General features: G+C 58.0%; 1 protein-coding gene across 5 annotated transcripts; it reads right to left on the bottom strand.

The window, feature by feature from the left end:
- Positions 1 to 54: 54 nt before the first annotated feature.
- FRMD8 (FERM domain containing 8) lies at positions 55 to 23,241 on the bottom strand. 5 transcript variants are annotated; one of them, XR_014316256.1, is made up of 12 exons: positions 23,036 to 23,241; positions 22,641 to 22,725; positions 20,974 to 21,153; positions 16,963 to 17,064; positions 16,549 to 16,607; positions 16,265 to 16,431; positions 14,226 to 14,450; positions 11,994 to 12,117; positions 10,931 to 11,074; positions 7,404 to 7,477; positions 4,568 to 4,772; positions 55 to 1,696 (listed from the first exon to the last, which is right to left on the bottom strand). XR_014316256.1 is itself a non-coding variant. In XM_082748525.1 (11 exons), the coding sequence occupies exons 2-11, from the start codon at positions 22,723 to 22,725 to the stop codon at positions 1,578 to 1,580; spliced, it is 1,410 nt and encodes a 469-aa protein (XP_082604651.1). In that variant the 5' UTR covers positions 23,036 to 23,223; the 3' UTR covers positions 55 to 1,577. The 5 variants fall into 5 exon arrangements, 3 of the variants coding, with proteins under 3 accessions (XP_082604651.1, XP_082604652.1, XP_082604653.1); XR_014316257.1 differs by lacking the exon at positions 7,404 to 7,477 and having other exon boundaries at positions 55 to 1,982; positions 2,963 to 4,772; positions 20,974 to 21,141; positions 23,036 to 23,221; XM_082748525.1 differs by lacking the exon at positions 7,404 to 7,477 and having other exon boundaries at positions 23,036 to 23,223.
- Between the last annotated feature and the right edge of the window lie 294 nt (positions 23,242 to 23,535).

Here is a 23,535-nt window from a genome sequence, read left to right as displayed (position 1 = left end):
CTCCCAGGGTGTAATTAACACACTAGTTTATTTCATAACATAAGCCACCCAAAGTTTGCTGGAAATTTATTTTATTATTAAGAAGTCACATGATACAAAAGAACGAGAATATTCAAAGGGCACTTGGTAAAATACTGCTTTGTCCTAAAGGGCAGGCAGAAAAGGTCATGGCACACAAGGGATGCTCAGATAACAGAGGAGCGACTGAAGAGTGAAAACAAGTCATGTGGCCAGCCGCCAGCCCAGCAGACAGATAAGCATTCACCTGGGTCTAAACATCGAGTGGGAGGAAAGAACCAGAGGGCTGGGCGCCAGGCGGGCTGGGCCGCTCCGGTCCAGTGACTCCGGGAAGGGGGATGAGATGGCCTCTGGGTGGGAAATTCCAAAAGGCTGCGGATGCCCATTTATTATAGCCGACACCAGAGTCCCTGCTGCCGGAGGCAAGCCCACCTCGGAACATCTGAGCCGGCAGGCCAGTCTGCATTTCCTGTGCCAGAGCTCTCCACAGGGAGGGAGGGCAAAGCAGAGCCCAGTGCTCAGCGGGGCTGGGCCTGTGGAAAGTCCTCAGAAGTGCCGGGAGGGCCGTGGACCCACCATGGAGGCGCAGAGGGGCTGGGTCGGCTCTCCTCTACCCCCTCTAGGCTGGCTCTTCTGGGAGAAGCCAGGAGGGTGAAGCAGGGGGAAAAGCTACGCCCAACCCACATCCAGCCTCCTTACAATGTCCCTGGAAAGAAGAGACCAGCTCGAGCGGGACGTCCCCACGCATAGGCCGCCCCCGGGGTTGGGCGGATGGACACCTCGGCGCCATCTTGAGGGAGAGCAGGCAGCTCTGAGGTGGGTGGGGGCCTCCTCCTCAAGCTACCCTGGAGCTCCCAGGCTTCGTGGAACTAGAGCAGATGAAAAAAAAGAGCAAACACAGGACATCCACCTCTCGGCACTGTGTTGTCCCCAAAGACTGGCAAAAAGGCACTTCCTTCCGGTCAGAATGTGTCCAGACCACAAGGCCTGAGTGAAGGGCACAGAGGGCTCCCGAGCCAGGCCCTGCCTGGCTCCCTCCAGTCCCAGCCAGCCAGAGCCGGTCACCCTGTCTGCCTGCCTCCCTGCCACCCGGCGGAGCCATCCCCGGACATGCAGCGTGGGTGGAATGCGGCGGAGGAATGCGGGGATGTGGTCACCAAAGACCCACACTGGACCTACAGGTCCCAAATCCTATTCGGTGGCCCCCTGCCGTCAGCGCTGCCCCCGAGGACCGCAGAGCAGGGGACACTGTCCATCCTGACAGGGGCACAAGGGCAAGTCCCTGGCTGGCAGGAGGCGGCCAGAGCCTCCTCGGATGGTCCTGAGACAGCCGTGGGGCGGAGTCCAGCGGAAGGGCAGGCGGGACCCTGCGGGGGTCCCCCCGCCAGCTGTGCGGGCCGCGGACCCTCACAGGCACAAGCCACTCCTTCCCTCCCGAGGGAGCCCCCCTGCCCCACACCAGAGCCGCAGCCCGGTCCTGCCCCTCTGGGAGACGAATGCTGGGCCAGGTCCAGGGGCAGCCTCCCCCTGTGCCCTCCCCCTGCCCGGCGCCGCGGCCCTCAGCCCTGCTCCAGGCTGTCGCTGGGCTGCACCACGGTGTAGCTCCCCTGGCTGGTGGACAGCTGCCGGCTGAAGAAGGACGTGGTGCGCTTCGGCTTCACCCGCTTGATCTGCTGACCTGTCATGGGAGAAGGAGGCCCGCGCTGAGGGAAGGCTTCCTGGGGGGCAGCGGTCCAGGACCCCAGAGGCGCCGGGGGCTGGCTCCCGCCAGAGCCCGATCAGACGGAGTCCCCACTCGTTGCAGCCGGGAGCCATCGGAGCCGGGGACCCTAGCTCGTCCAGCTGTGGGGCCGGCCTCCCTAATCACAGGCAAACCCAGGTTTGCACACGATGCCGGGCCAGCCACGCTGTTCCAGGGGCTTCTGCTCAAACTGGTTCAAGAACAGACCAAAGAAATACAACACCTACAGCATGCATGGTGGGCCAAAGGTGCGCCTCAGTAAGTCAAAAAGTCTCACAAGTTCAAATTTCAGGCCAGGTGACAAGGTCAACACCAACCGTCCTAAGTCATATTGATGACGCAACTTTGATAGAATGAGATCAAAATGGCACTTTACCTCTGGGACCTTCCTCCCCAGCCCACAACCCCTGCCTACGTATGGAGAAAGCATCCGGCAAATTCCGGTCACGTGGCCCCCTATGCTGTCCCGAGCGGTCTTCCTCTAAACCTTCAAGGTCACCAAAACCCAGGGAAATCTGAGAAACCCTTGCAGCCCAGTAGCGCCTACAGAGACCTGACGAGCAAATGCAGTGTGGCGTCCCGGCTGGGAGCCTGCCGCTGGAGAGGACATTAGGCTAAAAAGAAGGACTTTAGTTAACACTGTATCCATGTTCATTCACTATAACACGTATACCACATTAGCGTAGATGTTAATTTTAAAAATCAAACAACAGGGTGCCTGCGTGGCTCAGTGGGTTAAGCCTTTGCCTTCAGCTCAGGTCATGATCCCAGGGTCCTGGGATCCAGTGCTGCATTGGGCTCTCTGCTCAGTGGGAGGCCTATTTCCCCCTCTCTGCCTGCCGCTCTGCCTACTTGTGATCTCTGTCAAATAAATTAGTAAAAACTTGAAAAAAAAAAAAAAACAACAAAAGAAAACAAGGCAACACAAATAAATGAACAATAATCCATGAAGAAAACACGAATGGCCATGCATATGAAATTGGTCTGAAATTGGTCCAAACACCCACCAGAACAAGTTCTTGCCGTGTGCTCAAGAGGGGCTGGACGGCGGCTGGTGCATGCGCCGTGGGACACCACAGCCCTGTTTCCAGGAATTTATCCCAAGGAAGTGGTTCAGATTCCCAGCATGAATTTATAGCTATGTTGTCTGCAGTGGCCAAAAACTGGAACTGTCATGTCCCACAACAGGGAGCCAGGCGACACCTGCTAGCCACACTAAGGAAGACTACAATAGTAGAAAATGGTTATGTTACAGAAAAATTGTTTTGCTTTTCCTGATTATAAAAATGACATGCTTGGGGTGCCTGGGCGGCTCTGTCAGCTAAGCATCTAGCATCTGACTTCAGCTCTGGTCATGATCTCAGGGTCCTGGGGCCGAACCCCCTCCCCCTGCTCATGCCTTCTCTCTCAAATAAATAAAATATTTTATTTATTTTTTTTAGAAGATTTTATTTATTTATTTGACAGAGAGCACAAGCAGGCAGAGAGGCAGGCAGAGAGAGAGGGAGGGAAGTAGGCTCCCCACTGAGCAGAGAGCCTGATGCAGGGCTCGATCCCAGGACCCCAGGATCATGACCTGAGCCGAAGGCAGAGGCTTAACCCACTGAGCCACCCACGCATCCCCTGCTAATTATCTATTTTTAAAGATTTTCTTTTTTTTTTTTTAAAGATTTGATTTCTAAAATCTTTTTTTAATTTTTATTTCTAAAATTTATTTCCAGGGGCACCTGGGTGGCTCAGTGGGTTGGGCCTCTGCCTTTGGCTCAGGTCATGATCTCAGGGTCCTAGGATTGAGTCCCGCATTGGGCTCTGTGCTCAGCAGGGAGCCTGCTTCCTCCTCTCTCTCTCTCTCTGCCTGCCTCTCTGCCTACTTGTGATCTCTCTCTGTCGAATAAATAAGTAAAATCTTTAAAATAAAATAAAATTTATTTCCACACCCAACATGGGGCTCAAACACAGCTCCGACGTGAAGAGTTCCATGCGCTACTGACTGGGTCAGCCAGGAGCCCCTACATCTTGCTCCTTAAATCCAGGTCTTAGTTACTACATTTAAAACCTCCTTGGGGGCAGGTGCCTCACGGTGGCTCAGTGGGTTAAAGCCTCTGCTTTCCGCTCAGGTCATGATCCTGGGGTCCTGGGATCAAGACCCATATCAGGCTCTCTGCTCAGTGGGAAGCCTGCTTCCTCCTCTCTCTCTCTCTCTCTGCCTGCCTCTCTGCCTGCTTGTGATCTCTGTCAAGTAAATAAATAAAATCTTAAAACAAAAAAATAAAAGCTTCTTATTTTGGAATAATTCTGGATTTATCCAGAAGGCCCAGAGATGAGAAAATGAAGCGTTCCTAGATGGCCTCCTCCGGCTTCTCCCGGTGCTGGCTGGCTCCCTCCGTTACCGCCGCATGTTTGCCAAAATTAAAAAATGAACCGCGCTGCCACACAGTTGACTGGACGACAACCTTCCGGATGTCACCAGTTCTTCCACAAATGTGTCTGCTCCGGGCCCGGTCTGAGACACCGCCCGTGTACCCGCGGCCCTGACTCCACCGGACGTGGCCCCGCTGCTTCTGTACCCACACCTCAAATAACGGACGTCGGAAGTTTCCAGTGTGTCCTGTTCGGGCACAGCCGTGGGGAACACATCTGTGGACACGGCAGGGACCGGGACAGAAAAGGACCTCCCCTGCCGGAGACCCAGAGCTCACGAGACACGACCCTCCCCTGGCTTCGCCCCCTCCCCCCAATTAGGTCCCTGCCAGCTGGACCCCCAGTGCGCAGTCGCCGGGGCTCCCCGCAGCGCGCGCACGCGCTCACCTTCCTCCACGTAGTCGATGGTGGAGAGATGCTGGAGGCGGCTGCTCACCACGCTGCCCTGCCTGCGCAGAGGGGGGCGCTGAGCGGGGGGCGGCGGGGAGCCCGTGGCCGAGGGGGCGCCGGACACGTTCTCCGGGGGGGCGGCGGGCTCTGAAGTCTGGTTCAGCTCAATGCAGTACTCGATGAGGCTGCTCATCAGCTCGGCCTGGGGACGAGAGAGGGGCCACCTGAGGTCTCCCTGAGACCCAGCCTTTCCATACTCTGTGGAGCGAGACAGACCCCCCCTTCTGCTGGGGGGTGGGGGGGGGGGCAGAGACGAAACCACCACACTTACACCAGAAAGGCAGGGGAAGGGGGCAGTCGGGTGCCTGTGGGCCGGGGACAGGGCCGTCCTGATGGATGTCAGTCCTGGGGGAGGAGCAGGGGTCCCCGTCTCAGCTCTGGGAGGCGGGGCAGGTGAGAAAGAGCTTCCCAGGCGGAAGGCCCAGACCGGGAAGGCCAAGCGCCCCAGGCTGCTGCCATTGGGCCGGAGGGCGAAGGGAGCTCAGGGGGAACCGGAGGGTGAGGACGGGAGGCAGCGGGCCCAGACGGGGCTTGCTGGGCTGTAGGAACGGAGGAGACTTGGCTGAGAGAAGAACCTGCAGGCTTAGGAGGCAGGGGGTGGTCCGAGCACGGGGTGCGGGCGGGTGGCTCCCTCCGGCCCCTTCCTCAACCACGCTACCTTCTCAACAAACCTGACATGTAACACTTGTTGCCAGAAAAGGGGAGGTGACCGGGTGTCAGTGAGCACGGTCTGGACACCACGTGATGGGGACCCCAGGGGTCGGACGGATCCAGAGACAGAAAACTGTCAGCGGTGGCGTCCCTGAGTTACCGAGCGCCCACCCCGTGCTGGTGCGGCGACAGGCCGTGGGTTACGGCAGTGACCGAGGCGGATCCGTACCCCCAAGAAAGGGACCCCCAGGAGTAGCAGGGTCAGCGGCCAGGGGGATGGCCCCACGGGGACAGAGAAGTGGCTGGTACCTGCCCCCATCCAGTGTAGCCCAAGGCCTCCCTGAAGGAACACAACCCAGCCAGCACCCGCCTTTTGTCACCAAGAGACCCCACACGCAGAGTGGGCAGTGGGCTGGAGAACAGGAGGGCAGCCAGCGGGGACAGAGGCCCAGGGCTGTAAGCCAAAGAGGGAGCCCTCTAAGGCCCCTGGGACAAAGCCTCAATCACAGCACGGCGGTCCCCGAGGTGCAGGGAGCCCGCCATTGAAACTACACCACGTGTGACAAAATTAATATCCATCCGAGATAAAGCTTGGCAAACCAGGAACAGAAGGGAACTTCCTCGACCTGATGACAGTGTCTCTGAAAAACCTGCAGCCAATATACTAACTTAGAGCAAGAATGAATGTAATTCCCTCCGAGGTCAGGAGCACATCCAGATGTCTGCCCACACCTGCTCCGCACGGTATTACAAGTCCAAGAGAAAGCAATCAGGCCAGACAGACACAGGCACACAGACTAGAAGGTCAGAACATGGCTGTCCCTGTTCACTGATGCAGAGAAAACTCCAAAGAATCTGCAGCAAAACTGTCAGAACCAGTGAGTGAGTTTAACAAAGTGGCAGGATGTATCAGTATGTAGGTAACAAAAGCTGCATGTCTACCTATCACAATGAACAACTGAAAATTGAAATGAAGTCACAGTGTTCCTCCCTTCCTCTTGTTCCTGTTGTCTAGCATGCATATGTGATGGCTGGAGTTGAAGCAGCTATCCTGGACCATGAGGTGAATTTTTTTTTTTAAGATTTTATTTATCTGATAGAGAGAGACAGCCAGAGAGGGAACACAAACAGGGGTGGGGGGGAAAGGGAGAAGCAGGCTTGCCCCAGAACTGCGATCCGACATGGGTTCAATCCCATGACCCTGGGATCATATGACCTGAGCTGAAAGCAGACTCTCCAACCACTGAGCCACCCATGCACCCCCATGAGGTGAATTTAAGAGTAAGAGAATATGCATTGCAGGCAGTAAGATTAAAGGACTCTTGAGTTCCCAATAACAAATCTGGACTAGACCGCCTACCCATAATGTTATGTTAGAGAAGAATACAGTTTTATGTCACTAAAAAACATATAAATAAAAATAAATTTTAAAAAGTGCCATCTAGAGGCGCCTGGGTGGCTCAGTGGGTTAAAGCCTCTGCCTTCGGCTCAGGTCATGATTCCAGGGTCCTGGGATCGAGCCCCGCATCGGGCTCTCTGCTCAGCAGGGAGCCTGCTTCCTTCCCCTCTCTCTGCCTGCCTCTCCGCCTACTTGTGATCTCTCTCTGTCAAATAAATAAATAAAATCTTAAAAAATAAAATAAAATAAAATAAAAAGTGCCATCTATTGTAGCACCACAAAGAGAAAGAAAGCAAAGCAAAGCAATACTTAGGGGTAAGTAAAATACAAGACATTCAGTATCTGTATGCTGACAACTCTAAAATGTTAATGAAAAAAATCAAAGACAAATGGAGACACACAAATCAATGGCCTAGAAGACTTACGATGTCAACTGTCTTCAAATTAATCTACAGATTCAACGTAATCTTAATCTAAATCCCGGGAGGCTTTTTCGGGGAAGGGTAGAAATCAAGACGTTTATCCTAAAATTTAAATGGAAATGCAAAGGAATGAGAATAGTCAAAAATTTGAAATTTGAAAAAAAAACAAAGTTCTGGAAATCATAATACCTGATTTCAAGACTTACTATGAAGTTTCAGTGATCAATGCAGTAATATTAGTGAAAAATAAACACAGAGATCAAGGGCACAGAACAGATAGTCCAGAAACAGACCCACACACCTCAGCCAACTGAACTGCAACAGAGACACAAGGGCGATTCAATGAAGAGAGGGTAGTCTTTTCAACAAGTAACACTGGAACAGAAAGAAAAAAGAGAGAGAATCTTGAGCTACATATCACGCTTCACAGAGAAAAGCAACTTGAAATGGACCACAGACTTAAAATTATAAAATACCTAGTTTCTGAAATTTTATTAAGAATTATGGAGGCATCAGTTAAGCATCTGCCTTCAGCTCAGGTCATGATCTCCAGTTCCTGGGATCGAGCCCCATGTCAGGCTTCTTGCTCAGTAAGGAGTTTGCTTTTCTCTCTCTGCCTCTGCCCCTCCCCCACCTGCTTGTGCGCCACATGCACACGCGCGTGCTCGCTCTCAAATAAATAAAATCTTTTTATTTATTAAGTATTAATAGTATAAATTAATATTAATATTTGTTAACATTTGTAATATTACTATATTATTATTATTATTAATTTAGAAGATCTTTTTATCTTATTAAAAAGATTTTACTCATTATTAGAGAGACAAAGTGAGCGCATGAGGGAACACAAGCAAGGGGAGAGGGAGAGGGAGAAGCAGGCTCCCCACTGGGCAGGGAGCCCAATGCAGGGCTTAATCCCAGGACCCCAGGATCACGACCTGAGCTGAAGGCAGACACAACCAACTGAGCCACCCACATGCCCCCAATTTTTTTTTTTTAAAGATTTTAATTTATTTATTTGACAGAGAGAGATCACAAGTAGACAGAGAGGCAGGCAGAGAGAGAGAGGAAGGGAAGCAGGCTCCCCGCCAAGCAGAGAGCCCGATGCGGGACTCGATCCCAGGACCCTGAGATCATGACCTGAGCCGAAGGCAGTGGCTTAACCCACTGAGCCACCCAGGCGCCCCCCCAAATCTTTTTTTTAAGATTTTATTTATTTATGTGACAGAGCTCGATAGAGCAAGAGCACAAGCAGGGGGAGCAGCAGAGGCAGAGGGAGAAGCAGACTCCCTACCGAGCAGGGAGCCGGATGCAGGACTGGACCCCAGGACCCGGGGATCACGACCTGAGCCAAAAGCAGACGAGTAACCGACTGAGGCACCCAGCTTCCCATGAATTTAAAAAAAAAAAAAAAAAAGAATTCAAAAACTTCTAGAAGAAAGCACAGAGTATCTTTGTGACTTGGGGTTAGGCAAAGGCTTCCGAGGAAGCCAAAAGCACAAGAGAAAAAAAAAACAAAAAACAACTGATAAAATGGACTCCATCAAAATTAAAAACATCTCTTCAAAAAAATTAAGAAAATGAAAAGTCAAATTGCAGACTGAAAGGTTTGCAAAATGTATCTGATAAAGGATGCCAGATACAGAATGAACGCTCGCAACTCGGAAAGAAACGAACCCAGTGAAAACATGGCCCGGTGCCCTGAGCAGACGCTCTGCCGGAGATGATGTCTGGACGGTGAATGAGCAGAAGGAAAGGTGCTCGACATCATGGGTCACGAGGACAAGGGCATGGAAGTGGCAGTGGCAGGTCACCCTCTGGCATCTGTGGGACTGGCAGACAAGACTGGCACAGACCACGTGGTAGGCAAGGGTGCGGAGCGCCTGGAGCTCCCGGGGTTGGTGGGGGTGTGGTGGAAATGCCAACTAAGGCCATGCAGACACTGGAGAGTGACACAAGTAACCCCAATAAAAAACTGACAAAAGGTGTGAACAGACACGTTGTGGCTGGGAAGATATTAGCAAATCCGCTGTTCTCCGCCTGACTGTGCCGTCACACAGGCATGTTAATGCATCAGAACAGACTCTTAACATGGCTGTAAATTACACCTCAATGAAACGGACTGAAAAATAAAGGACAAAAACATAAGGAGATGGCACGACTCTCCCTCCAGAGCGGCTACAACGGGCCAGGCTGGGGAGTGGACGGGGCAGGGCGCTCGCATCCGCACGACTGCTGGGGACAGCTGGCCATGTCCGCCCCCGCGAGCACGTACTGACCTGCTAACCCGGTCCTTCCACTCCCCAGTGTCCACCCGCGCACGCGCACCCAGGACACATGTGACCATGATCGTGGCAGCATTGCTGGCAATGGTCCCACACCGGAAACCCAAGTGTCCCTCAGTGATGGGATGTGAGAGTGGTGAATTTGGATGCTGGTGCACCAGAGAGCAGCTCGAAAGGTCGAGCCGCTACTGCCTGCGGTGAGGTCGGAGCAGAATGGAGCAGACAGAAGGGATCACATTGCGGCTAGAACCTGCTGCTAGAAGGTTCAAACCAGGTGGAACGACTCAAGAGTGGAATAAGGCTGTTTCAGGATGGGGTGTCCCTTGGCGGGGAGGTCTGGGAGGGGGCTCAAGAGGTTTCTGGGGTCCTGGTTCTATTTTGCAACCTGAAAGGTATTACATGGGTTTATTTCGGGAAAACCTGATTTGGGAGACTTAGGATTTGGCCACTTGTCTCTATGTATAATTCAATAAAACATTTACTTTAAAAAAAAAAGATTGGGATGCCTGGGTGGCTCAGTGGGTTAGGCCTCTGCCTTCTTGTGATTTCTCTCTCTGTCAAATAAATAAATAAATCTTTAAAAAAAAAAGGGGGGGGATCTAGGGCACCTGGGCGGCTTGGTTAATTGTCTGCCTTTGACTCAGGTCATGATCTCAGGGTCCTGGGATCGAGCCCCGCATCGGGCTCCCTGCTCAGTGGGGAGCCTGCTTCTCCCTCTCCCTTTCCACTCTGCTCATTCCTTCTCTCTCTCAAATAAATAAATTAAATGTTAAAAATAAAAATAAAAAAGAAGTCTAGCCTAGTGATGTAGAAGTTATGGAGTCATCAGCAGAAAGGTGGGACCAGCCGAGGATCAGAGCTGTGAGAGGGAAGAGCTCAGGGACGCTAGGGCAGTGGGTCACAGGAGCCATGCGAGGGGACAGGAGGGTCCAAGAGCTCATGGTCAAGCTTGAGCTCTTGACCTCTCTGAGGTCAAGGGGTTGGAGGACAGAGGCGTGTCCACTCTGGCAAAGCAGGGGCCGCTGGGCTTGCGGCTGGGAGGTGCAGGGGTGAGGACTGGCTGCAGAGGGGTGCCGAGGGGGAGGGGAGGGTCCAGAGACCCCAGATGGCGGCTGGGGCGGAGGTGTGTTTTCAGGGACAGGCGTCCCGACCCATGTCAGTGCCAAGACGAAAGGACGAAGTGTGGGAGGGAGGCCTGTGCCATGACCGGGGCTGGGAGCAGGAGGGGCGGGGGCGAGGGCTAGGTGAGCGGACTGAGACACAGGCACGGTGGGGCCTTTGCCCTGCCATGCCCGCTCCTCCTCCGAGAGCACCCAACTCCCGGGGGGCCTTGAGGACAGGGAGCCAGTGCAGGCTGGTCACAAAGCACCGGGAAGCTTCTGACTCTCAATGGTGGCCCCAGCTCAGCGGATGTCAGCTCCCAGGGTCCCCAGGCCCTCAGCAGCCGGCTCACCCCCTGTGGGCCAGCCTGGAGCCTCCAACAGTCTGGGGCGCCCTGAGCCCCGGCCACCCCACCCCTACCCGTGCAGGCGACACCCACTACCTGCTTGGAGTAGATCTTGAGCAGCTTGTTGACAGGTGTGCCCTCGTTGTCCCCATCGAACTCCAGCCACAGGACAGACTCCTCCTCCTCGGGGGACGTGTGGTCCCAGGAAAGCTCCTGGAAGCGCAGGCCCAGCAGGACGTGCTGCCCAGAGGGAGACGCAGGGCTTGGCTTCAGCTGAGCAGAGTCCCCTCCTCTCCCCTTCCTACTCAGGGGCCACCAGGAGGGGACGACCTGCCAGGCTATTGACCTCCGAGGCTGACTCTAAATTCCTATGAGTTTCTCGAGGTGCCCCTGCTCTCGTCAGACCCTCACGGGGTAGGGGGGCTGCGGTCTGGGTAGGCCTAACCCGCAGCACTTCTCATTTGTGGGCCAAGGCCAAGCCCGGGGACAGCTGGGAGGGTCAAGTGCAGGAAGATGTGGGTGGGAGGGGCGACCTTTTCCAGAAGACCAGCTGGGTAGCATCTCAGCAGGAGGCAAAGCTGGGCTCTGGGCCCAGCACCAGTATAGGGAGGTGCTGGGTCCCATTCTGGAGACAAGCAGCAGTCACCCCACACCTTCCTGCTGGTTTAGAGAGACTCCTGCCCGAGTGCAAAGAAATCACCCCATGGGGTGGGATGCTGACATGACCTATGCAGGGAACCAAGAGACAGCCTGTGCCAAACACGGAGGGTGGGGGGGGGGGCGGGGAGAAGCGGGACTCAGGAGAGCTTCTGGTCCTGAGGCTTTTCTGGAAAACGCAAACTAGTCTCCAGCCACTGGTCCAACAGAGCGGCCAGACCATGCCGGACTCCCTCCACTCAGAGGTTTAATCCCAGCTGCAGCCTCCCCCTGCCCGCTTGCCAGAGAGGCTGATCTACAGCAGACCCCCAGGAAGCTCCCGGATGCCCCCGAAAGCCCCAGGGACGTCGGAGGACAGGAGGCCGGACCAGCCATCCAGTCTGCCTCCAGGCCAACCATGGGCCCAGGGGAACCGCGAAGGCCTGGGTAAGGGCCCCACTCCCTCTCCAGGGAGGCCCCCTGCCCCCCAACCCAGCTCCCACCCTGGGTGAGCTAGAGGTACCTTCTCCCTGCTGTCAATGACGTGCACGCCCTCCAGGCTGATGGCCACGTCCACTGGTTTCCGCCCGCCCCGGTGCAGAAAGCCCTGGGCCGGCTTGTCAACCTCACCGTGGAAGAAGGCGCACCTGGGGAGGGAACCGCTGTTAGCCTGTCACCTCAGGCACCAGGAAAAGACGGTCCAGGGTCTGGGCTCTGCTGCCATGGTGCTCTGGCCAGGCCCTGCCCCGGGCACATGAGACGTTTAAGCTGTTTTGGTAACTGAAGTTTCCGTGAAAACAGAGTAGGGCGGGAGGGAGGCTTCCTGGAGGTGGCGGCATCGGTGCTGGTCATGCAGGACAGAAAGGTGTGAATGGGCAGGGGAGGAACTGCGGGGCACAGGGGAGGGTGCGCACCACAGACAGAGGGAAGAGAGTGAATCTGGGCGTGGGGTAGCCAGTTATGTCCAGGGAACGGCCAGGAGCCCCAGGACTCGGGCTGAGGCTGCAGGAGGCGGCCAGGCCATGGCAGGGTGGGGAGAGCCCTGCAGCCCACTGTCAGGCCAAGACCCTTCAGCAGGAGTGGGGTCCGGCTGCACCTGTGTGGGGGGCCCCACCCCGGGAGGCCTTGGGGCTCGACACTGGGAAGGGTACGGTGTAGGGCCCTGGCATGCCATGTCACCGAGCCGCCGCCTCTCCCCGGTCCTGTCACGGCCTTCAACCTCCCCTGGCTGCCTGGCCCGTTGCCCCCTTGCGCCAGGCTCAGCCAGAGCCCTCGCCGAGTCCCGCTGTCTGACTGCCTGCACCCCTGCCTGCACCCCTGCACCGAGGCGGGCCTGGACACAAGCACGTGCTGCCTCTGATTCCCATGAAGAGTCTCACTCCTGCAAGACCTTGACAAGGTCCGCAAACGGCCGAGATGCCGACTTCACAGATCACTGAACTGACCCAGAGCAGCCGCTTGCCTGCCCTCGCCTACCCATGGTCACCCGCTACTGCTGTCTGCACACACGCATTTCACCCACTATAAAAACGAAAGACCTTCTCTCCCACTCCAGCCACAAACGCTGGATCTCTTGCCTCCATTCCATGGCGCTGACCCCTGAAGGCGCTGGTCACACTTGCTGTCTCCGGTCTGTTCTCACTCTTCCTCCACCCCCTGCTACCCCGTGATGCTGGAGCCAAGGTCCACTATCGGCCGCACAGGGGATGTTGAACTTGACAGGGAAGCAGCAGCACGGGACGCCTGGTCACTTCCTCCTGCCCTGCATTCCCCTTGGCCTGGCTTGTAGAGACCCGCCTCCAGACCTAGAGACCAGCCTCGCTGGCCTGGGGCCTCCTTGCGCCTGGTCCACACCCACCTCCTCGGCCAAATCCTGGGGCTCCGCGTTTAAACCACCCAGATGCTGATACCCACCAATTATGACCCAACTCTAGACTCAGAAACCTACACGTCCGCTCAGAATGGCCACCGAGTATGTAGCGAGTATCTCCAGATTGACACATCCACAACCAAACCCGTGACCTTCCCCAGCCTGCGCCCTGGCCCAGGACACCTCAGCTGGCGATGCCATCCCCCAGTTGCACAGACCAGACCCCCTGAAGTCCCATCTCCTTGTCTTCATTCGTTCCACCACACGTCTGTTCAGCAAATTCTGCCTACTCTGCCCGCAGCGTTTCCGCCACCTGACCATGTCTCCCTGCCGACGTCCCCACCGGCTGGTCTGGGCCGCAGCTCCCTGGCGGAGCACCATCACGCTCTCCTCACTGGTCACCCGGCTGTGGACCCTGCCATCCTGCAGTCTGTTCCTACCTCTGCTGCCGTCTCCTGTCCCATCGGAACGTCAGCCTCACCAGGCACGGGCCAGGCCTCTCTGCTACCAAGTTACTGGTAGCGCCGAAAAGGCCACCAGTAGGTACACGAGAGCCACCGAGCCACTGTGGACAGCGTGAGGGCAGAACTGGCTCAACAGAAGGTCAGCAGGTCCGCCCACACCGCGGCTGTGGCAGGTGGAGGCAGAGGACCCGTCTGGGGGCCTGGCCTGTGACGGGAGGACAGGTCTAGCTTGGTACCCGCGGGGCCCAAGGTGCTGGCGTGAAGACACACCTCACGTGACAACAGAGCTTGGCTGGCGCAGGGACAGGCACCCTGGTAGGCTGTGCTGGCCAAGGCCAAGAGAGAGTGCTGGGCTGTCAGGGGAAGGGGACAGCCCAGGGCTGCAGTGGCCCGTGACAAGGACAGTCAGGGACTCGCTCACCCGTAAAAGGGCAGCTCGTGGCTCTTGAGGAGGTAGGCGCGGTAGTGGGGGCTCAGGGAGGCCCCATGCTCGCCGTCACTGCCGGCCGCTTCCTTTACTTGGCAGTAGGCACTCAGCAGTCCCTGCTCGCCTGTGCCCGCCTTGGCCCCTCGGCCCCGGAGGGCAGCAAAGAGCCCGTGGCCCCGCTTGCAGAGGTGGGCGGGGAGGAAGGAGTCCAGCTTCTCCCTGCAGAGGAAGGAAGATGGGGGCCCGGCATGAGGAGGGGCTCCGGGGCTGAGGGCCTCAGGGTGTGGCCTGCTCCTGGGCAAGGGCAAGCGAGGTCCCAGATCAGGACCGCCCCGGACCAGCACCGCGGGCCCAGCAAGCACGCCTGGAGGGTGACTGGCCTAAAGGGCAGGCCAGGAGACCAAGAGGGGAGCTGCAGCCAGGCCCCCTGCTCAGACAGCCCGTGGCTGGAGGGTTTCAGCACAGCGCCCCACCACTGAGTCAGGAAGGTTTAGATTTCTGAGTTAGTGGAACTTTGACAAAGAAGAAAACGTGAGGCAAGTGATCTACAGCTTTCCACGTATTTCCTGCCAAACACGGATATATTAAAAACAAAAGCAAAGCCCACCACCAACCCACAATCTGTCAGCACAGGCTGGAGAAGGAAAAGAGGTTTCCAGTAACGCAACCGTAAAGCAGGCAGCTCAGGATAACCGCGCGGCTCCCAGGCAGGTGGTGCGGGTGGTGTGCTGGCCGCGAGGCTGACAGCCAGAGCTCTGTCTTGGAGCAGCGAGCACCTTCTCGGAGGTTCTCCATGGATCAAATAAGGATGCTAACCGCTACTTGCATGGAAGGGCACTGGCCTGAACCTGGCACCGAGTGTCGCGGAGGATGCCATTCTCACCTCGGAGGGGAGGTGCCTCTGCTATGCCTTCTGGACGACCAAACGCCCCAGGCCACCGGCAAATGCGGCCGGGCCGGAGGGAGGGCTGAGGTAGGGCGGTGTGAGGAGGGGTGTCTAGGGGGCCATCACCCTTCTCGGAGCTCCCGGGGGCACTTTTGTTGCTTGTGCCCCCACATCCCTTCTTCCAGCAACAACTCTCGCCTGTCATCTAGAAACCTGGCCTTTCCCACTCCCATCTACGGGTCTGTGCAGGCTCAGGGCCCGCCCATCACCACCCTGGCCACGGTGTCCCTTTTGGGTGGACCTGAGGCTCAGCCAGGGGAAGGGGATGTTGGAGTGAGTCTGAGGAGTCTGGTGTGTGAGGGGAGAGACCTCTCCCGCCAATACGGAACTGCTGCGGCTCCCTGGCCTGCCTGAGTGCGAGCCGGCCCTAAGCGCATGGGCTGTGCCACGGGACCAAGGACAGGTATCTGGGGACCCGACCGGAGCCCACTACACCTGGACCACCTCTGGACCTTTCCGTTACTGAGGTCGACAAAGTCCCTCAAATAGACACATGTTGGGCTGCGCTGGCCATCAGGGGCAACAGCAGCAGACACACCCCGGGGCTGGATTTCCTCTGGCCACCAGCCCCTGCCGGGGAGCCCTCAGGCTCAGTGAGCAGAGTGGTCCATGTGGGGCCCCGGCTGCCAGCCCCCCGGCACAGGGCCCTGTCTCTGCACATCACCTCCCCCAACACTGTTCCCTGCAGTGCTGGGGTGGGGGGAGCCTAGGAGCAGGCTGTGCTGAAGTTCCTCTCCACTGGGCTTATCTGTGACCCTCAGGATCATGGTTCACGGAGATCTGAGAACGGCCTGGTCTGCTCCCAGGGCATCGTCAATTCGCACAGTGAGGAGCGGGGCTGAGGGAGGGGGAAGCGCAGAGCCCGCGTGCTGGTGTCTGAGGAATGGAGCCTCCTCCCTGGAGTTTGGGACAAAGCTGGCAAAGAGGCTCAGAGAGGTGGGGTGACTTGCCCAAGGCCACACAGTATCAGGGCCAGCCCTAGGGCCGAGGTCTCCTGACTCCGGATCTTGGAAGATTGCGTGGAAGTAGGGTTCCAGGGCAGCCCTCCCCGCCGCAGGCCCCTGCCTCGGGTCACACCGGCCCTCACCTCAGGGCGCAGGCTGTGGGCTGGCCCGGCTGGTAGGGCCCGAGCTGCACGCGGCACACCAGGGCGCCCAGGGCCTCACAGTCCTCCACGTCGCACGGGTACCGTGCGGCCAGCACGTTGCCTTTGGCCTCCTCATAGAGCAGCCGCAGGACCTCCTCATCGTGGATCTGTGGGCCGGGGGGGTGGGGAAGGGCCGCTCAGCTGGGCCGCCGCACCCGTGTCCAGGGGTCTAGGGACACAGGACCCCGGAGATGGGTGGTCCCACCCGGGGCTCACGGTCTCACCTGGAGCTCCCGCCGCTTTGGGAAAAACACGTTCCTTCGGAACTGCAGGGAAGGCTCATCTGAGGAGAGAGGCTGGGGGTCACTGCCTGGCCCCCCGGTCCGGCCCAGCCCTCTCCCCGCACAGGTCCAGTGCCGCCTTCCTGCACCACAACTGCCAGAACCTGAGGGCCGTCCCGAGAGTGGGACACCTGGTTTATCTCGACGTCACCCCACGCCACCCTCCCCTGCCTTCCCCCCAAGGAACCCGTAAAAGCTGGTAACTGAGGCCCGGGGGCCCGAGGGGCTGCCCTCCCCCCGCCCCTGGCAGAGCCTGGGCTTCCCCACTCCCCGGGCCCAATCTCTGGCTTCGAGAAGCCTCGGGTCCCCGGAGCAGCTGTGGTTGCCCGGGGAGGCCCAGGCGGGCCCAGCACTAACCCGCAGCCACGTCGTCGTCGGGCGCGTCAGTGAAGCGCAGCAGCAACTCGGGCCACTGGCGGCCCAGCTTGTAGGGCCGGTGCCGGGGCTTCAGCTGCACCTCTGCGGGAGAGAGAGGAAGTAGCTCGTCTGAGCCTCTGAGCGGGACAACGGCCACCCGAGGACACAGCAACGTGGTGGTGGCAGTCGTGGTCGGTGGCTTTAAGATTTATTTATCTATCATTTGAGCAACAGAGAGAGGGGGAAAGAGCATGTGTGCACACCTGCAGGGGGTGGGGGGGTCAGAGGGAAAGAGAGAATCTCAAGCAGATTGCACCCCCACCCTGACTTGCCACTGAGTACGGAGCCTGATGCGGGGCTCGATCTCACGACCTGAGCTGAAACCAAATGTGGGTCACTCAACTGACTAAACCCCCTGCCCCGGTGCCCCAGTCATGGCCAGCATTAACTGAGCAGATAGAAGCTTCCAGAAGGACTTCAAGTAGATGACGTGCATCTGCCCTGTGGTAACACTATCCTCATTTCATGCGTAGGGAGAAATGAGGCTCAGAGAGGTTAAGTTACTTGCCGAAGTCACACCAGGGAGAGAGGGTCAGGCTCCAGGCAGCGCCAGCCTCTGACCGTTCCCTCTGGCACCAAGGGTCGGCTGGAGCACAGAGGCTATGGCTGACAGACGGTCCAGGGATGGAGGTGCAGATGAACCCCCCGGGGCCATTAGGAAGCAGAACACAAAGCTGGTGACCAAGGCCCGAGGGGCCACCCTCCCCTGCCCCTGGCAGAGCCTGGGCCTCCCCCTCAGCAGGCCCCATGTCCAGCATCTCCCCCCGGAGCCCCAGCGTCCATTCCACGCCATCCAGCTCCCCAGCCCATCTTCTCACTCCCCCTCCCACTCTGCTCCTGCTATATAGGCCTCCCTTCAGTCACTGAACCTTCCCAGCTCGTCAGTGCCTCAGGGCCTTTGCACTTCCTGTTCCTCCTGCCTCAGACTCTCTTCGCCCTAGACCCGTATGTGGCTGGCTGACTTAGGTCTTGGTTCCAGTGTCTCCTTCTCCAGACCCTTTACCAAGGCAGCCCCCCGTCACCTTCCACGCCAACTGCACACTGTTTGGTTACTTTTACGGTATTTACCACTATCTGATGTCACCCCCCGTCACTGCCCCACTAGCCAGTGAATCCTCAGGTCACTTCAACAAGAGTGGCTCTGTCCCATTCACTGCTGTACCCCTGGCCCGCCACAGGCCCTCACGGAGGTGGGCAGAATGGCCAAGTGCACCACTCACACCCAGCCCCTTGACTGGGCAGCCAGCTGGCCCAAGACTCAACAGTAATGAGAAAGGGCTTTCATCTCCTGTGCCAGTGACCATGGCCTTTGAGAAGCAGAGGTCATTTCTAAGCAATCAGTGATGAATGAGCATGGCTTCCGGAGGTCAAGGAGCAGGGAATGGCAACATCTATGCCATCACCTGGTTTCCCCTGCCTTCCGACCTCGCTTCTGACCCCTAGCTCCCCTCTTGACCTCCCAGCAGAGGGCAGAGGGTCCAGTGCCTTATCCCACCAGCTTAAAGTCAAGAGTCCCCATCTCTGTTCTTTGGACTTCCATCTGGTCCCTGATGTTAACCCGAAACAGGAACCACAACCCCCACACTGGCCTCGCTCCTGCCCGCAGCCTCTCCCACCCACCCCTGCCATCAGCTTCCTCACACCCCTTTCTCCGTTTCTCCCATTCACACTCCCCAGTGGCTCCTCAACCCCCCATCCAACGTGGATCCTTGACCACACCCATGTGTCCCCATCTCTGCCTCACCCCTCCCCAGAGGGGGCACTGGCCGTGCAACCCCAGCAGCAGCGTCCTCTCCCCTCCAGGAGAGGCTCCCTCTGCAACCCCACCGACCCGGTCACTCAGCAGGGCCGCCGTGGGCTCTCTGCCTGGACGCTCGCAGGACACCAGAGCTGGGCGGCACGGAGACCATCCAAGGACAGGTGGAAAACTGAAACCCAAAGAGGGCCAGTGCCCACCCAAGCCCCCAAGAGTCAGCAGCTAAACCAGGACCCGAGCTCCTGTACCAGACTTTAGACTGCGAGGACCCTGAGAGCGGGACGCCTTTAGTCCTGCTCCCAGTGTCCCCAGCGCTTAGAGTGCCAGCCAGCGCAGTGGGGTGTGTGTGTGTGTGGGGGGGTCTGTGTGGTTCTACACATACTTGTGAAGTGAACAGTGTACTTGACCAGCTGGGACCCCTGAAGACACTAAGGAGGGGAATGGAGCCGGGACAACGGTGCCCTTCCTTCTGCCCACAGCCCGTCCAGCAGCTCAGAGGACTCCCAGGATCACAGCACGACACTGGCCCCGCGGTGTCCGATGGGGCCTTCTCATCTGGAGACTTTCACCCAAATGAAACTGATGGTCCCTGGAACCGGTTCCATACAGAGCGACAAGGGCACTGAGAAGGACAAACTTCCTGAACATCCAGCTTGCAGTGCGGCTCCAGCCAACAGCGCCCTGCCCCTGCCCTAGAGCCCCGGGCCATCTGCCACTGCTTACCCCACTGAGTCAGGGGTAGCCAAGGGTTCCAAGGGACCTGAGTCAGCGCTGAAATGGCCTCTCGGCCCTCCTGAAACCCAGCCTGGGAACCAAGTGGGCGCTGACTTCATGCCGGAGCCTCTAGCCACTCTCGTCCCCAACAGGGCGGTGGCCCAGAGTGACCCTGCCGGCCACACAGGCAGCCCATTCATGTTTCTGCGGGGTGGGGGGGAGCAGGAATGCGATGAGGGAGTGGGGGTGGAGGAAGCAGGAGGAGCAGACAAGAGGCCCAGCTGCGGGGACAGGGAGCCTGAGGCAGCACAGGGGCGAGCCACCCCCAGCTTCCCAAAGATACAAACCAAGGGGCCCACCGTTTGGGCCAAGACCCGGAGGCTGAGAAAGGGGCAGCTGAGCTGAGTGGGGAACGGATGGAGAAGACGTGTCAGCAGGAAGAGGGGGGGTGAGAGCAGCAGCTGTACAGGAAGCTTCCATGGTGGGGGGCACGGACAGGATGGAGACACGTGGGAGGGGCATTCCCTCCCCCACTAGGCTGGGACAGATCCTCCCTGTAGGGCAGAGGCACAAATCCCATCGGTCTCAAGAAAGAAGTCACCGCTCGGGGCCCTGAGGGACCCGTCACCCGCTTCTTGCCCCTGTTCTCTACAAAAAAGGAGAGTATCTCAGCTCAGCAGACATGCCCGGCCCTGGCGCCTCTTGGGGCATCCTCTCCTCTGACCCCCTTCCTGTGTGAACCAGCAGGCTGAAGGCCCTATGCGGAGGCCCCAGAGACCTCCCCTTCCCCCACTCCTGCCCCCCCCCCCGCCCCCGCCTTGGGATTTCAGCCTGAAAGGCCAGGACACAGGTGGTCCTGGGGAAGCCAAGCAGGGCTGCAGGAGAGCCGGGTTCTTGCCTGTCCTGCCCTCCCCACCTGCGGGGCTGGCTGCTTCCCGGGCCAGGTCCCACCTCCCTCCCTGCCCTCAAGCAGGATTCAATTCAAAGAGGCTGGCTGAGGGGGGCCAACCAGGCTGCCACTCTGATCTGAGTCCTACTACTCCCGGAACCCATCACTCCACACCGCACCTTCTTCATCTGCAGCACAGACCGGGGCCATGAGGGTAAGGAGGGATTTCACTCAAGAAATGCCCACTCGGGCTGCAGCACAGACCATGTACTCCACGAACACGGATCTCTTCCCTCCCTCCCTGTCCCCTAATCCTGTTCCCCCGATGCCCCAGGCTCCAGCACCACGGAGGCTGAGGGCCAGGATTGACCCTTCTCGGCCACCAGCAGAGAGAAAGAAGAGGGGTCGCAGAAGAGCCAGGTGTCCTCTCAGGGCTCCGGGCCCTAAAAGTGGGGGCTAGCTGTAGGTCCCACCTACGTCTCACCTTCTCCTGATGCACAGCAGCCGGAGGTTTTGGAAGCGGCCCCCTCCCCAGCCCCTGGTCACTGCCCTTCTGACCCTCCAGCCTGGGCTTCTCACAGCCAAGCCTTACCCAGCAGAGGGGACACAAGCCAGAGTGCGAAGACGTCCAGGGCGATGTCCGGGAGCTGCAGGACCTCACGGACAGCCCGGTGCAGCTCGTGGGCACTGAGCGAGGGCAGGTTGTCCACGGCCAGGGGCAGCACTGTGTCATCCGCCAGGTACACCAGCACGTCAGCTGCTGCAACGGAGGCTAGGCGGGGTCAGCTGGGTCTGCTCCCTAGGCATGGAACCCCTCTACCCCTCACTGGGGCTGGAGGCCTCTCCCTGCACCTTGGGGTGACCAAGGCTACACCCAGAGGCAGAGCCCCAGCAGCCCCAAAGGACCCCGTGAAGAGTGCTGTTAAGACTTACTCGAGACCCTCAAACCACCCAGAAATCCTGCAACTCTGGCCCAGGAACCAACCTAGCCCCACCCTAACTCCCAAAGGCTGGCCACTGTATTCCCACACACTCTCCTGGCAGCCCCAAGGACTTGGCTGGGCTTCTTCCTTGACAGAGAACATTCCACAGGTGGGGACTGAGGCAGAGACAGGCAGAACCCATCCTGAGATTATAGGAGTTGGCATATCAGGCTGGGAAGCAGGAGAGCTGCCAACCCACTGTTATGCTTAGGCGAGTGGCTGTCTCTCTCTGGCCCAGCCTAAGACGGAATTGAGGATTCCTAAGGCTGCCCCGGGGTAAAGCAATTTCCAGGGCTCAGCTTCCATACGATTCTTCATGCCTCAGGACTCAATAACATAGTCTTTCAGGACTGTCTAAAGAGGCCAGGAGAGGGGCACCTGGGTGGCTCAGTGGGTTGAGCCTCTGCCTTCGGCTCAGGTCATGATCTCGGGGTCCTAGGATCGAGTCCCGCGTCGGGCTCTCTGCTCAGTGAGAAGCCTGCTTCCCCCCACTCACCCCATCTGCTGCTGCTGCTCTGCCTACTTGTGATCTCTGTCAAATAAATACATAAAATCTTAAAAAAAAAAAAAAAAGAGGCCAGTCCTAGCCTGGGCCCCGGCTAGCAGGCTGACTTCAGCAATGTCAATTGTCTCATCTGTAAAGCAGGGCGAACACCCCTCTCTCAAAGCATGGCTGTGGGTCAAATGCGGGTGAAACCTATGAAAGGCAAAGGCGTAGTTTATCATTGACACAAGTGAAAGCATATTTCGGATTTCCAGTCTGTTCTGCCATACCCGCTACTTTCTTGACGGACCATAAAATCATCTCCAGGAGGCTGTGATTCAGACTCACTTTTCAGGTAGGGACAACTGAGGCAGGACAGGCTCCAGGACCTAGTGACTTAATAATCTCTCTAGGGCCCAATTTCCTTCCTTATAAAATGAAAATAATGACCCCTGCTTTCAAACCGCTTTTTGCAAGAAAGAAATCAAAGAACCTGAACGCATCCCTTTCCATTCATGAGATTTTGTTTGAATTTCACAGCTCGGCAAGACTTGCTCCTTTTACAAATGAGAAACGGGAATTTCAAGAACAGAACCCACCTTGGCCAACAGCCTAGTGACAAAGCCCGGCGGCAGCTCTGTCTTCTATCACTTCTCCACACCTCCATAGACCTTATTTGTTAATGAATACCTAAAATTCTCTCTAATGAAAGAGACGACAAGCCAGGGCCACTTCCCCAGGGCTGGGGCCTCAGCTCCATATAGATAGGAGGGGATGGGGACAGGGACCCACCTCGGGTTCCCACGGAGGACACGCTGCTACGATGGGACCGCTCAGCGGGGCCCGGCTGCCCAGCATTGCCTTCTGTCCCGTCCATCTGCAGAGAGAAAGAGAAAGAACGGTTACTGGGGGGTCCAGGGATTGAGGGTTGGGGAGCTCCTCAAGCTCCCACTGAAGAAGGGCGGAGTCCCGGCTGATCTGCGAAAGTGAACAGCATTAGCTAGAGGCACCGGTGGGCAGAGCAGTGGATCTTCAGCCCCCTCGAGGTCGAGGCTGGTGGGAAGGGTCAGGGCACTGATGGTCAGGAGCGGGGTCGAAGCTCGGCCGGCCGGGATGCCGGCTCAGGGCACGGAGCCCTTCCTCCCACCCGGGGCGGGAACCCGCGCAGGGCGCCGCCGTAAACTCACCTCGCGGGGAGTCAGTGCCCGCCGCTTCAGCCCACGCTCCGGGTCTGAGCCCGACCCCCAGCTCTGGCTCCCGCCCTGAAGTGGGCGAGGACTCCGGGACCCGCTCAGGAACCAGCTCCCGGGACTGCGACGCGGAAGCTGGGGCGGAGGAAGCGCGACGCGCACGGCCCCGCCTCCCAATCCGCAGGAGCCAATGGGAGCCCGGGGCTGCGGCGCACGCGCCCTGCGCGGCGCCCGCGCGCTCTCGGCGCCCGCGCGCTCTCTCCTCCCACCCGCGCGGGCAAGCCTGGGTCTCCGCGATTGGTGGCTTCACGGGTTTGCTCACGCCCGTGATCAACAGGTGGCCTCCCACAGGGCTGCCCGCTGGCCTGTAACAAGGTGTAGCGAAGGTTCGAGGAAATCGAGAACGGGGACTCACTCGCGTGTGGTTTGGGGCCGGTCCCCTCACCTGGGACTTGTGAGGGATCCCCCACGTTCCGGCTAGTGGGTAGAGGTGACTC

This window comes from Mustela nivalis, assembly GCF_964662115.1.
Source record: "Mustela nivalis genome assembly, chromosome: 9".
In the NCBI taxonomy this organism is placed as follows: domain Eukaryota; kingdom Metazoa; phylum Chordata; class Mammalia; order Carnivora; family Mustelidae; genus Mustela; species Mustela nivalis.
The sequence above is the reverse complement of the archived record's forward strand: the minus strand, read 5'-3'. Positions and strand labels throughout refer to the sequence as shown.

Bases quoted from the DNA above. Each gene is read 5' to 3' on its own strand.
- FRMD8 (XM_082748525.1), bottom strand. From the start codon at position 22,725: ATGGACGGGACAGAAGGCAATGCTGGGCAGCCGGGCCCCGCTGAGCGG. The intron at 11,075-11,993 runs GTACCTCTAGCT...CCCTCTGGGCAG, and splicing joins TCATTGACAGCAGGGAGAAG to CACGTCCTGCTGGGCCTGCG. The intron at 4,773-10,930 runs GTAGTGGGTGTC...TCTCGTCCCCAG, and splicing joins TCAAGATCTACTCCAAGCAG to GCCGAGCTGATGAGCAGCCT.